Source organism: Mizuhopecten yessoensis, unplaced genomic scaffold, assembly GCF_002113885.1.
Source record: "Mizuhopecten yessoensis strain PY_sf001 unplaced genomic scaffold, ASM211388v2 scaffold5575, whole genome shotgun sequence".
Classification (NCBI taxonomy): domain Eukaryota; kingdom Metazoa; phylum Mollusca; class Bivalvia; order Pectinida; family Pectinidae; genus Mizuhopecten; species Mizuhopecten yessoensis.
In genome coordinates this window covers 142,734-156,928 of record NW_018406117.1, presented here as the reverse complement: position 1 = coordinate 156,928, position 14,195 = coordinate 142,734, and the positions used below count along the sequence as shown (strand labels likewise).

General features: G+C 36.0%; 1 protein-coding gene across 1 annotated transcript; it reads right to left on the bottom strand.

The window, feature by feature from the left end:
- Positions 1-2: 2 nt before the first annotated feature.
- LOC110450974 lies at positions 3-4,670 on the bottom strand (the record flags this gene model as incomplete). The annotated part of the gene is made up of 2 exons (XM_021498792.1): positions 4,596-4,670; positions 3-1,879 (listed from the first exon to the last, which is right to left on the bottom strand). A coding segment is annotated over exon 2 (1,854 nt), but the record flags the coding sequence as incomplete, so codon positions are not given.
- Between the last annotated feature and the right edge of the window lie 9,525 nt (positions 4,671-14,195).

Here is a 14,195-nt window from a genome sequence, read left to right as displayed (position 1 = left end):
TATCCACACACATACACATTGTTATCACGGTCCAGTCCGATACCACGAGGATCCCTCAGACCAGGGTCACTGTATCTATAGTCTTCTACGTCGCTGTCTAGTCGTCTACACACGATGTCATCACCATCAATGTAGTAAAACGTTGACGTAGATATAGATGCGGCAATCTGTGTGAGGTATCCACTCTCCTTCTGTATTGATTTTTTAACTTTCCCATCCGATGACATTACTCTCACACTATGACCAGTATTTACCAGGATGTTATCTCCGAGAACTGCTATTCCATAGACGTGGCCTTTACAGCTGATTGTTTCGATTACGGTCAACTGACCGCTCCGTAGTGTACATCTCATAATTCCACTGTTTGTAGTACTAACAAGTATGTCATCAGTATTCAGTCCACGCGTTACATCATATGGGTTTCCTTTTACTTTGTATTGTCTCTTGTAGCGATACTTGTCATCAAACAACACGAGTCTGCAGTTTTGGTGATCAGTGGCAAGTAATTCACCGTTATCAGTAAACATTCCTCCTCTCAAGTTTGTCGGCTGTCTTCCTGCCAGTGAACGACTGTCGACCGAGAGTACACAGGATACGGAACCAGTCCAAACATCCACTGTCAGCGGTCCTTTGGTTGGAGATCCGAGGAGGTCGGAGGCTGAAGTAGAGTCGGCAAATGTTGTAGCTGAAGGTGTTGACATCAGAGTCTCAAGCAAGGAACCGATACGTGAATCCGCATTCTGTGAGGTCGATGATATGTTCGATATCACGTCAACATTCCCAATGGTTGTCATCGTCATTATGTCGTCAATAACAGTTCCTATGTTGAGTTGCAGGTCAAACGTGTTAGGCTGCCTCTTGGTGGTTTGATCCATACGACGGTAATGTCCTGATACCTGTTGTTTCGTTTTCTCTCTCATAACAAATCGCTGACGATCCGCACCTTGCTTGTAAAAACGAGTCATTAGAATATTGGAATTTTCTGCATTTGTTTGGAATTTCTTCACACATTCCATTCGAGCAGAAAGCTGTTTTCTGTGTACTTTGCACTGATCAGAGAGTTCCGACTGAAACGTTGTGTTGAGACCATCAAGCTTGTCTTTGACTTGCTGTATTTTTCGCGTCATCTCCACTGATACTTCTTTTTCTTTTGTGTTAAGGGAGGTCATCTCAGACTCATCGTCCTCTAACATCGTCGTTGCCTCGTCTTTGATAACCTGCCATGCTGTCTCGAGTGAAGGTTGTCCAGTAAAGGTTGTCTTGATCACATCATCTATTGGTTTGATATGGTTGCAGTTTTTGTGTGAAATGGCCACACATATACAACAACACATCGAGCTGTGATCAAGACAGTACACCTCCAACGGATGTCCTTCGTGGTTAGGACAGTTTTCGTTTACTGTTTTATCACAAACTCCTCCATCTGTGCTGGGAACAAGTCGATGTTTTGCTGTCATTTTGTTTCGGTCGTGAAAACTTCTGCACTCTTTACATAGCATCTCTGTGCAGCCAATGCACCAGACAACAGCAGGGTTGGATTCCCCAACCCTTCGACACGCCTCACAGTTCTGGTCATCTGACGACTTTGCTGTGGTGTTGATAAAGTGATTGTTTATCGGAAACGAGCTCCCCCAGGTGTCTACATCCGTGTTGACGTCACTAGGGCTAGTTGGTTTGTCACAGACTGGACATGGAAAGTAGTGACGGTCCTCGTCTGCAGTCCTGTGTTCTTTATCGATATATGACGTCAGACACGGGCAGCAGAATATGTGGTTACACGGTAGCTCCCTCGGCTGGTTGTACGGCTTCATGCACAACAAACACTTGTATTCTGGTGTAGGGTTGGCTTCGGCCATGTTGGAACTTAATCGGAAAATTGCTGTAAAATATAAAAATATCACACTTCAGATTTGAACAAGTACATCCAGTATTCCAGATGTAAATATCAACGTGAATAAGTTCGGTCCGCTTAATGATTGGAATATTTTTATATGATTAAAAAATATTTCACTACCTCTAGATCCCTAGATTAAGACAACGTGATATACCAACAAACTGCAATTGAAATAACGTTTCAATAGTTCACTCGAATAAAACAGATTAAAGAAACAACAAATAAATATCCAACAACAGTGTTCTGTGTGTAAAAAACAGCATGGCTAACCACTGATTCGAACCCTGGACCTCAAATATCTATACTGTTGCTCTAACCGACTGAGCTAGGACCTCAAATGTCTATACTGTTGCTCTAACCGACTGAGCTACGACCTCAAATGTCTATACTGTTTCTCTAACCGACCGAGCTACGACCTCAAATGTCTATACTGTTTCTCTAACCGACTGAGCTACAACCACAAATGTCTATACTGTTGCTCTAACCGACTGAGCTACAACCACAAATGTCAATACTGTTTCTCTAACCGACTGAGCTACGACCACAAATGTCTATACTGTTGCTCTAACCGACTGAGCTACAACCTCAAATGTCTATACTGTTGCTCTAACCGACTGAGCTACGACCACAAATGTCTATACTGTTGCTCTAACCGACTGAGCTACAATCTCAAATGTCTAAACTGTTGCTCTTACCGACGGAGCTACGACCACAAATGTCGATACTGTTTCTCTAACCGACTGATCTACGACCACAAATGTTTATACTGTTGCTCTAACCGACTGAGCTACGACCTCAAATATCTATACTATTGCTCTAACCGACTGAGCTACGACCACAAATGTCTATATAGTTGCTCTAACCGACTGAGCTACGACCTCAAATGTCCATACTGTTGCTGTAACCGACTGAGCTACGACCTCAAATGTCTATACTGTTGCTCAAACCGACTGAGCTACCACTACAAATGTCTATACTGTTTCTCTAACCGACTGAGCTACGACCACAAATGTTTATACTGTTGCTCTAACCGACTGAGCTACGACCTCAAATATCTATACTATTGCTCTACCCGACTGAGCTACGACCTCAAATGTTTATACAGTTGCTCTAACCGACTGAGCTACGCCCACAAATGTTTATACTGTTGTTCTAACCGACTGACCTACGGCCACAAATGTCTTTACTGTTGCTCTAACCGACTGAGCTAAGACCTCAAATGTCTATACTGTTGCTCTAACCGACTGACCTACCTGGTCAACGGAATTGTCCTGTTATAGTCATTACCTTCTTAAGGGGAAATAACTCCATATATAGAAAACCACAATTTAGTGGATCGGTGATACTTAAATCAACGAGTGTGTTAAGGAATACATGTATGTGAACATGGTAACCTAGTGTAGTAAATGATGTTAAACCAAACTTTACACCGTCAATTTTATCCTGATGGTTTTATTTTTCAGTTTTGTGATATCCATGACTTTGATATTGAAAGTTCTAGACATAATATTTTGTTTGTACATGTAATTTCACGCAATTCTATTTCATTGTGTTAAATAAAAAGAATAAAGTTTAGTAGACAGGCCAACGGGATCCCAAAAGTGTTTCGTATCCTTGACCTTCACCTTGAAATTGACGACCTTGACATGTTGAAAGTAAATGTAGCTTCTTCACAGGCGTGCTTAAAAATGATGTACAGAAAATAATATTCGTTAAGGAGAAAGATCAACTTGATTCTAAAATTTGACATGTTTATATTTTCCTGGCCCGAGACCTTCAAATTAAGGAATATTTCCATTATGAGAAACACCAGTTTAACCAATATTACAATTATTACAATTGTTTTGTCATGTTGATGTCATATTTTAGATAGTATTGACTTTTAAAGAGTAGCGCTTCTTTTTTTGTCAGGCTCTATTACCCCTCGGGACCGTAATTTAAATAAATACATATACACCCTCCCTTGATTCCTGTAATTAATTAGAATAATCTCCCCCTAGATTTTCATGAAACACTCAACATGTAATGTAAATTAGCATAAAATATTTCCAGATAATTTGTAATTAGGATAACGCATATCTCACTTGTCATTTGGTTAATACCGATAAGATCTGGAAATAATGAGTATTGCTACTTTTTTAGTAAAATTGAAACAAGCCCAATCGACTGGGATAAAGTGAGGAATGTTCCATGGGAGGTAACTCGTACAATGTTTAATGTTCTATAATATGTCCTAATTGAATCACGATTTTGATATATAACTATATAAACGGCAGGAGTGAGTGGAGTAGTGTCGAAGGATAATAAATTCCTAATACAAGCATCTGTGATCAGACATATAAATTGAAGGTGATGGGATACAGCAAACAGTACTGATAATATTTCTAACTTTGTTCTAACTTAATTGTTTAACTTTGAAATAATGCCTACACAATGAGCAATGTCGATTTATTATTAATCGAGCATGTATATTTTTCGTAAATTAATTGTCAAACATTGTTATTTCAAAGATTAATCAGGCAATATCGGAGGCACTTTCGCTTTGTATCAGCCTACCAAATACATATCAGCTGGCTTTTATACAATCTTGATAACACTCTTTGTTTAAATAGATTTACGTTCAGCGTTGAAACTGATGATGTTGGTCTGAATACTTTAAAATGATAAATATCAATAAGTCATAATCTTGTCAAATCTTTACCTTGATTACCGTGGTCGTTATATGGCGGTGTAGTTCCTGAATTGTTTTCGGAATTTCCAGGTTCAAGGATCACAACGGGAGATAACTCGGGAATGGGTAGCACATAACTTGACATTAGCTTACTTTAGAATACCTGATTTTTTTTATCTCAGATATTGAATGACATCTTTATGCTAAAATTTCTGCTGTTAATGTTATTTATTACTTATCAGTTCCGTGTGTTCTATTTCGAGCTTGTAACAGAATAAACGTAAATATACACACGTACGCTTAAAATTTCGTACATATTTCAAGATTCAAATGAAATTGATGTATTTTCATTTTATGAACAACCTATGTCTTGCAGTGTCACAAAATTCGTATGTAAATTTCATTATGATATTATGTTGATAGCTTCAAGTTATGTCTCATTTTTTTCAACACAATGACATCATTTAATTTGATTGTTTTAATGAATATACAGTTGTATTTAATATAAGTAACAGGAAAATCCCATATAAATCTTCTCCAGTAATTATGTTAAAATATGTTTATATAGATAATATATAAAGCGACAACATTTATATATTATATATATAAACACGGACTTGTATAGGCAATTCTAAAAGTAGCTATTGTTGCTATTGTTCACAGGTATGTCAGTATCTTCTTCCTCGCCTTTTTTTCAAACGAGATTTTTCTTTTTCAGCATTTTGCTTCTCTATCAGATGATTTAATTGTAATATCAATGACGTCAAAGATTATATTTCTATAAAGGTGTAGGATATCCTATAAGCAAGATGTGACGAGATGTGACGAGATGTGACGAGATGAAACAGTTCTTCTTAACCTTCAATACATAAATGGATCGTCACTTAATTGACCCTGTTTGTAAACATTGTCATACTGATACCTTAGTTCTGTCATCTCTCCAATGAGAGGTTTGAATGTAATACCTGTTTTGGAAAGGTTTATTATATCCGTTCATAAGACAACTTAATTGACGTGTTTCGTCGTTCTGGACCAAAACACAGGGGAAGACGCCCATAGCACGATAGCATTAGCCTTGTCTTCAAATGATCAGTTTGATTTCCCAAGTATAAAATAGCAGTTACAATATTTTTGGGAAAATAAGCTTGTTATATTTTTGATAAAAATCCTACAATATGCGTTATCTTCCATGAAAGCGTTTAACCTCATGAAATCCTCTTTTTAGCGAAACAGCATTTGAGTATTACCAACAATATCTTGACAGTGTTACTGTATGCTAAAATATGTTTAAAAAATCTTTAAAAAAAACATGAGTTATATCAGTTTATGATACAATTTTTCGATATTATGCAACTGGGTCGAGTTAGTTCCCGGTGAATAAAATACAACTATATTTCAAGATTTTAACCCTGCCACAAACACAAAGAGAAAATGGCGCAAGGATAAACCTAGTAGTAGCCTCCGTTATACATATTATACTAAACGATTTGAGTGGTCAAACTAGCCCACAGCTACATATATTACATACGAGGCGCTGTCTGTACCCTCGCCACTATGGTAGTTCTGAAGGAGGAGCGGAAATACCGATTTGATATGGTAAATTGAACGTAATATGCCAGAGACCATTGTGTTTGATGTTCGGGTATAGACGCTCTACCTTAAAAATCGCCAGAAACGCACCAGATTTGATGTGCATGAAAACATGTGTTTAAAGTCACATACCAAGAAACAATTTCAAAATTGTTTTATCATATCCAACTGCGCTGTAAATGTGCTGGGTAAAGCGAAGCTTTTTAATAGTAACAAATGCGTGCTTAAACAGAGTTGTTTCCCCTTTCTACACCTCGCTCTTGATTTTTTTCGTCCGGAAGTAGCCCTCCAGTGGGGAAACAGGAAGTGACTTCTAGCCAATGAAAAGGGAAAAAACAGGAATTCCGATTGACGTCATAATTCAGTATTCTATTTCTGTTTCGCGCGAAAACGGAAATCTCCGTTGCTTCACAAGAATGTAAAGTATTACTTCTTTTATTCCCGAAATATATACAACTTATATACCTTCTGCAACTAGAAGACTATCTCGTTGATTATTCAAACAATATTAGACAAAATAAAAATCGCCGGAAACGCATCACATTTGATATGCATGAACGCATGTGTATAAAGTCACATACCAAGAAACAATTTCAAAATTGTTTTTATCATATCAATCTGCGCTGTACATGAACTGGGTAAAACATATTTGCACCTATTTTTGGATCATTCTTTGTTTGAATATGCTTTTACCATATTGTCGAACCGATTTTGGCAATGCCATCATCGAACTTCTATCGAAAGGCGTTTGTAATTTTCCGTCAAAAACACAATGACGTTATTTGACACAGTAAAAATAACGGAAATACCCGAAAAAATCCGTTCAGAAAACTTATGTAATTTTGAGTTGGTATGTTTATCTCGAACAGCGGATATGAATGTTTAAGGGTACATGTTACTAACAGTGCTACGCTTCCCCTTTCTAAGAGAGTAACAGGACCACCTTATCAAATATTAATTTAAACGCAGCTTTGCAATATCCACCATTATCAGAACATGGATATGATGTGCGGTTAAACTATTCTGTCAAACTAAAGTGAAAATCCTTGTAAAAGTTGGTTCGACTGGTTCACCTTTCGTAGTTTTTTAAGATGTGAAACATGCTAGAAATATGAAAAGAAATCTTTATAGTGAGGTAAGGAATAGATGACTATCCGGCAGGTCGCTACAGGTCCCATCAACTGTATCACAAAGGTAAATTAAATGTTACTCAAAAACATATTGCAGATAAAAGTAATAAGGCATATTATGCGCTTTGTAAAAATCATAATATTAATATCAAAACACACCGTTCTGTCTTCGACACTTGTAATAATTGTAATTTTAATAACACCACCCGAGTGTCAATAGCCACTGCCGCGCGCCGTGGCTATTGACACTCGGGGCATCTTCTCGGAAAAGCGGTTACCGGGTGTAAGGTTCCGGATTCGAACTTTTATTTCCTTTGCTTTTTTGCACCTTTGTAATCAGAAGCTCACATAAATGTTATTGTTTAGTTTCATGTACATTACAAAATAATGCCAGCTTAATACTAATATTAATATATTCAGTTTTATTTCATCGACGCATTGGTCGATTAAATAAATATTTAAAATGTAATTAGATGATTAGTAAATAATTACAAATATAACAATTTGATAATAAATGCATTATTGTATTAATTTGTGTATTCAACCGTTAATTATTTATGTTAGATACATTTATCATACTCCGTGCATGACGTGACCGGTTTAGATTGCAAGCCAAGTAATATACAACATGGCAGCGCATTGCTTTCGCTTTGCTGGAATGAGACGAATCCTTTGAAATAATTCAGTGATTAGAATACACGGTTGGAAATTATTGACGGACACCTTGTGATGCTATTTTTTGGTAACTCTTGAGCAGTTAATTAACTGACACCTGACTGATTAATTCGTTACATACGAGCTGGATTCTGTATATCATCTAGGGACCATTCAAGTATTGCGTTGTTAACAAAACACGTGTACGTTGGTTAACGTACAGACAAGTCTATTATAGATGTGGCTAGTACACTATATATGTAACTGTGGGTAAACGGATTCCTAATAGTACAATTTAAAGATTTATACATACTTGCAAACTTTCCCATTTTTGGAGGAGGACTCCCGATTTTGATGTTCGGCCAGGAGACAGAACCCAACGCCTTCCTCATAGGGGGCGAAAGCACAACTAAAGGGCAAAAGTGAGGCATTGTCAAGGGATACATTAGGAAGAAGAAAGTTGTTTAGAAAGAAGAGAAAAGATAAGACCCAAATTTAGTTGCCTCTTACGCTCATGCAATATGGGCAGCAGGTACAATTCTTACGCCCTACCTACAGGGACACGATTGACCGGCCAGTCCAGTTCGGCTTCATTCCTCCTTCCTCTTTCTAAGTCTTCACCCCGAAGGTAAATCATCAAAAAGAATCTGATAAAAGATGACTCGACTTGTTAGGATTTACATTGTGATTTTGTGAAAATTAACATTAGATACACTGTAGTTACAAGCATTTTGTCAATTAAAAATCCAATCTATGATTTTAAAGTGAAATAACATCGTGCTTAGAGAAATAAAACAAGTTGAAAAATATGAAAATTTTAAATAAATTCAGTGTTAAGTTTGATTTGTCCTTTTGAAATGCGTAATGAACACTTATTATCTCATTTAACCTTTCGATTTCACCTCTTGACTATCTGAAAGAAGTTGCATATAGTAACCATACAAAAGAACGGTTTTATATACTGGACATGTTTGTGTCAATTTTAAGATATTCATTGCAGATTTAAGAAAGTGTTAGAAAAGAATTTTAAAAGAAACGTGGTCGTCATTCGTCAGATACTGTCGTTGTATAGGAAGTTGAATTAATTCGAGAAAAGGAGGCGTTGGTGACATCGAAACCGCCCAACCCCACCCCTACAAACTTTTCAAAGTTTTACGGTACCAGTGATCTGAAGCTCATATGAATCCAATTGATATAAATTATACATAACACTATACAAAGAGAATCATAGCTAATTTGAAATTAATAAACACCAATCAAGCGCAATACCCAGCATCCCCCTACACACACACTATGAAGTCCTGTGATATCTATGCCTCACCGACCATACGTTTCCATCCGATGCTCAATGAAAAGGGTATGTTAGAGCACATCCTCGATTTCCGGGGGTTACGATCTCTGAGCGTAGGTGATCGAAACCCCGGAAATCTGGTAAAAGTAACTCATCTTCATGTTTCATTATAATATACCCGAAGTTATACACAACCCGTGCACAGTGGTCGTCTTTTTACTTTCCCTGTTCAATATTTCAATTAAATAAAAACGATACGTAAACAGGCTTTGTACTTCAGTCTCATACTTCAATCAGAGACATATAAAAATTGACTATAAACTATACGGACCCGCAGATTAGTTACAATAATCACGGCCTTATCTAATTCCGTGAATAATGTTTGTTTGGATTTAATCCTGATATGTCGGAGCAGAGACATATAAAGCCATGTAGTATATACGTCTCTGGTCGGAGTAATCTTTCTCCCGGAGTGTTGGTTGATATACAGGTACATATAATTAATACGATTTTGTGGGAGAAAGTAGATACACCGGCAAAGGACGTCCCTGCGTCCACAGCGACTTGAGATACTTAAATCATTTCTCGGGTGCTGTTGGAAAGAGGGGTGGCTTTTATTTCGAGAGACAATGTTAACCACTAAAACATGTAATATTACTCTTTACACAGCGGGATAGGTCCAAACAAACCCAACTGTAACCGATACCCTGTGTCTGAAACAACAAGTAGTGACCTCATGGTCTTTACCTTCGAAATAACAATATAACAAAATTGGATTAAATTACAACGTTTTGATAACTGTGTGCTGAAAGCTTGTTATGATGATATGGTTGAAAATAAAGACCCCTGGATCCTTAACTTAAAACATGATCTTCCAAGAGTCGGCCTTGGATACATGTTTGTGACTGATAGTATTAACCATTCTAATGAAGTATATAAGCAGCGATTATGTGATATTTTTTAGCAAGATTGTCTAGAAAAAGTTCATTCTTCTTCTAAAGGAGTACTATGTCAGCATTTAGTGGAAAGAATTAAATTGCAACCATATCTTCATCAGGCAATTAATTTAAATTATCTAAAACATATTTCTAAGATGCGTTTATGTGCGCATGACCTGTTCACTGAACGCGGCCGTTACAGAGATATACCTAGAGAAGAAAGAAAACGTATTTTATGTAATGAAAATTATATAAAAGATGAATCTCATTTTATAATTAAATATAATCGCTATTCAGACCTCCGGTCTAAATTCATAAAGCAATATTATTTCAAAAGGCCTAGTATGTTTAAATTCGTTCAATTACTCAAAATCGAAAACACAAAAGAACTTAATAATTTAGGAAAGTGTTTATCACTAGCGTTTTAACGTAGAGCAGATTGATCAAGAGGTCATCACTAGAACAGGTCATGTTAAGATACATGTTGTATATCAGTTGATTGAATACAAAATTATATATTATAGCATTATATTGATAAGTCTTGTCTGGGTGAATGAGGGTGAAAAGGGTTCTGGCGTGCGTATGAATGTGAGTATGATGAATGACGAATGATTGCTGCTGCTGTTGCTGATATGATGATGATGATGATGATGATGCTGATGCTGATGCTGATGATGATGATGATGTGATGATGATGATGATGATGATGATGATGATGATGATGATGATGATGATGATGATGATGACGATGTTGATGTGATGATGATGACGATGATGATGATGATGATGATGATGATGATGATGATGATGATGATGATGATGATGATGATGATGATGATGATGAAGAAGAAGTGATGAAGACGATGAGGATGATGTGTGCGAGTCATTGTGAGTGTTCTTGTTAGTGTCTTTGTCTTATCTGTAATTGCCATAAGTTGTAAAAGTTCAGCAAATAAAGAACTTGAATAACCACTAAAACATTCATCATTACTCTTTACACAGCGTGATAGGTCCAAACAAACCAACTGTAGCCGAGTCCCTGTGTCTGAAAAAACAAGTAGTGATCTCATGGTCTTTACCTTCAAATTAACAATAACCGCAGGTAGCAGGGGTTATCTAACGATTAATCAATAATAAAAGTAAGGTCAGGTAAAAGAAAAGACCAGATTATATTTGTTAAGGATAGTGAAATCAGTTCTGTTTGTGCAATACACTATTCAAAATGATACAACACTCGGTAAATCCTATTTCGGAACAAAAAAACTTTTATGTAATTGTTTTCTTATGTGTATGGGAACACTCAAATCTGAACATGTAGCTTGATATGAATTATTTTGACTTACTCTTAATATTTACTTAGTATAAAATGATGTAATATTCTTACACGTCTAAGTTTGGTACAGTTTGGCCATGATCTAACATGAAATGTATATCTTGCCCGTGAGGGTATGAATACTTAGGAAATATTTGGTCTCTCAACACTTATGTAAAGCTTAAACAATTTCATATATTAATTTACTATAAACTTAATAACAATAAAGCGTTATAGGCGCGAACACACGTTTCAACACCCACTGCAAACATAAAATAATAATAAAGAAAAAACAATATCCACGCATCTTGCGTTATATATTTTAAATGACTGAGTGTCACATGCTGTTTTTGATTTCGTTATCAACATTATGATAATAAGGATTCAAGATTTTCTACATTTCAAAATGATCGAAAAAATCCTCTTGTTTTGATATTTTGTAAGGCGGAATATGTCAAAAGAAAACGACAAGTACGTTATTTACTTTCTTAATACCGGTGGCTATATGTTTTACTGTTTAGCTATTTTAAATTTTATTAAATGCTGTCATCTTGATTAAAATTCCTTTATTCTTCTATCATCTTCTATCCGCCGAATACCATGTACAGGTACAGATAGTTTATTAGAGTCTCACCTTCCGCATACATATACATATACTCTATACTCTAAAAGAGTAACGAGAGACTAAAGATAATTTAAATGCATGTAAAAGCACTTCACTTAGAAGAAACTTGCTTTAAAAGGCTATAAGAGAGAGAAGTTAATACATGCCATACATTTTATATCAGAATAATTTTACATGTTTTGGGGGTTTAGATCGACTTTCGGTAAAAATGATGTATGATCATTTGGGGTGTCATTTTTACCGTGTCTAAACCCCTAAAACATGTACAATTATTCTGAACACCTTAGTTTAGTTCCAAATAAATCTGTAACAAATTGTCAGGTCCCTGTGGGGCAAAACCACGACGTTCGCACATTTTTAAGGCTGAAGTATTTTAACAGCATAATATAGCAAAACTATTTAGTCGTTAGTCGTCTGTACGGAACTTTATATATTTTACTTTTTGAAGTGGCAAATGAAAAAAATGATATAAATTACTGTTTCGGTACTTTTAGTTACATTATCCTTTGGAGAACTCCATGTGCATTTGTATTGTCAACGGAATCTAGCGCGCTCATTTTTTGTCGAATATTGCGTAACCCCAAAACAAAGAGGTAAGGGGTTCGATGCACAGCGGGGCAAGATAGATATATACAGTATCTCTTCTTATTTTCATTCTTGCCTTGTTTTTGTTTACGATACAAGTTATGTACGTAAATCAATTCAAGGTCAGTACAGCAGTTTTTGTTTCTTTGAGTAATATCAATAGTGTTTCTATTGTGGTTGAAATTGTTTGCATTTCATTTTCTGACGAAATAAAAAAAAATGTTTTTGTCTAAAGTGGACCCTCTTTGTTCTGTGGACCATTTAATGTGGTTTGATAGTATCTAAAACTATATGTTTTTCTTACTTTTTCTATATTATAATATATGTATATTGAAAAAGTTCAGAGTTATCGGGGCAATGTTCATGTAGATGATCAGTAAAACATTGATGTGTTCAGGTTTCTTGCAAATCTATTAAGTGTATGTGTGGTTTTTTTCTTTGGGAGGGAGGGGGATGTATGTTGTTTCTTCCAGGATCGATATATGACATGACAGTGTTTTTCTTTGGGGATGGGGTGGGGGGGAGGGGGGATCCCATCCTGCTGGATCCGCTGTTATGTATGTTGTGTCTTACAGGATCGATATCTGACATGACAGTGTTTTTCTGCAGACCTTATTCGCAATCTTTGGGTTTCATTATAATTTACTCCGCACCGAACGGATTCTCGTGAAATTGTATTTCTTGAAAAATAGTGAAATTTTGATATGAGATCAAATGATCTTGACCTCCATATTTGCAAATGGTATAGAAAATATATCAAAGTGCACCTTTTGTTACGCAGCATAATACATATAAGATAATAAAACAGTACCTATGTACAACAAAATCACGATATTTTTATAGAAAAACGTTTGATTCAATCGGCACAGTGTGACTGTTGTATTGGTATGATTTCCGTTGTTTTGGTAATGTGATATTTGAACATTTCTTTTTGGTAAGAACTGTCTTAAAATATGTAAAAAAANGAGGGGGGGGATCCCATCCTGCTGGATCCGCTATTATGTATATTGTGTCTAACAGGATCGATATATGACATGACAGTGTTTTTCTGCAGACCTTATTTGCAATCTTTGGGTATCTTTACAATTTTACATGTTATGGTCAGTGGTTTTCTCCGTACCGACGGATCATGCACTCCGTACACACCGGATCATTTCGAAATATTACTCCGCACCGAACGGATTCTCGTGAAATTGTAGTTCTTGAAAAATAGTAACATTTTGATACGAGATAAAATGATATTGACCTCCATATTTGCAAATTCTATAGAAAATATATCAAATTGCACCTTTTGTTACGCAGCATAATACATACAAAAGTTTTAAGTCTTGCCAAAATAATTTGAAAAATTCTGCTGTGTAGCCATCATACCCAGGTGATTTGTTATTTTGATTTTTTTTTTAGAGCTTTTAACAATTCAGATTCTGTAAGTTTCCCTTCAAGTAGAGACGTATATATTACATATATTAATATGGGTCAAAGAAGTAATATAGACGGTAAAATCC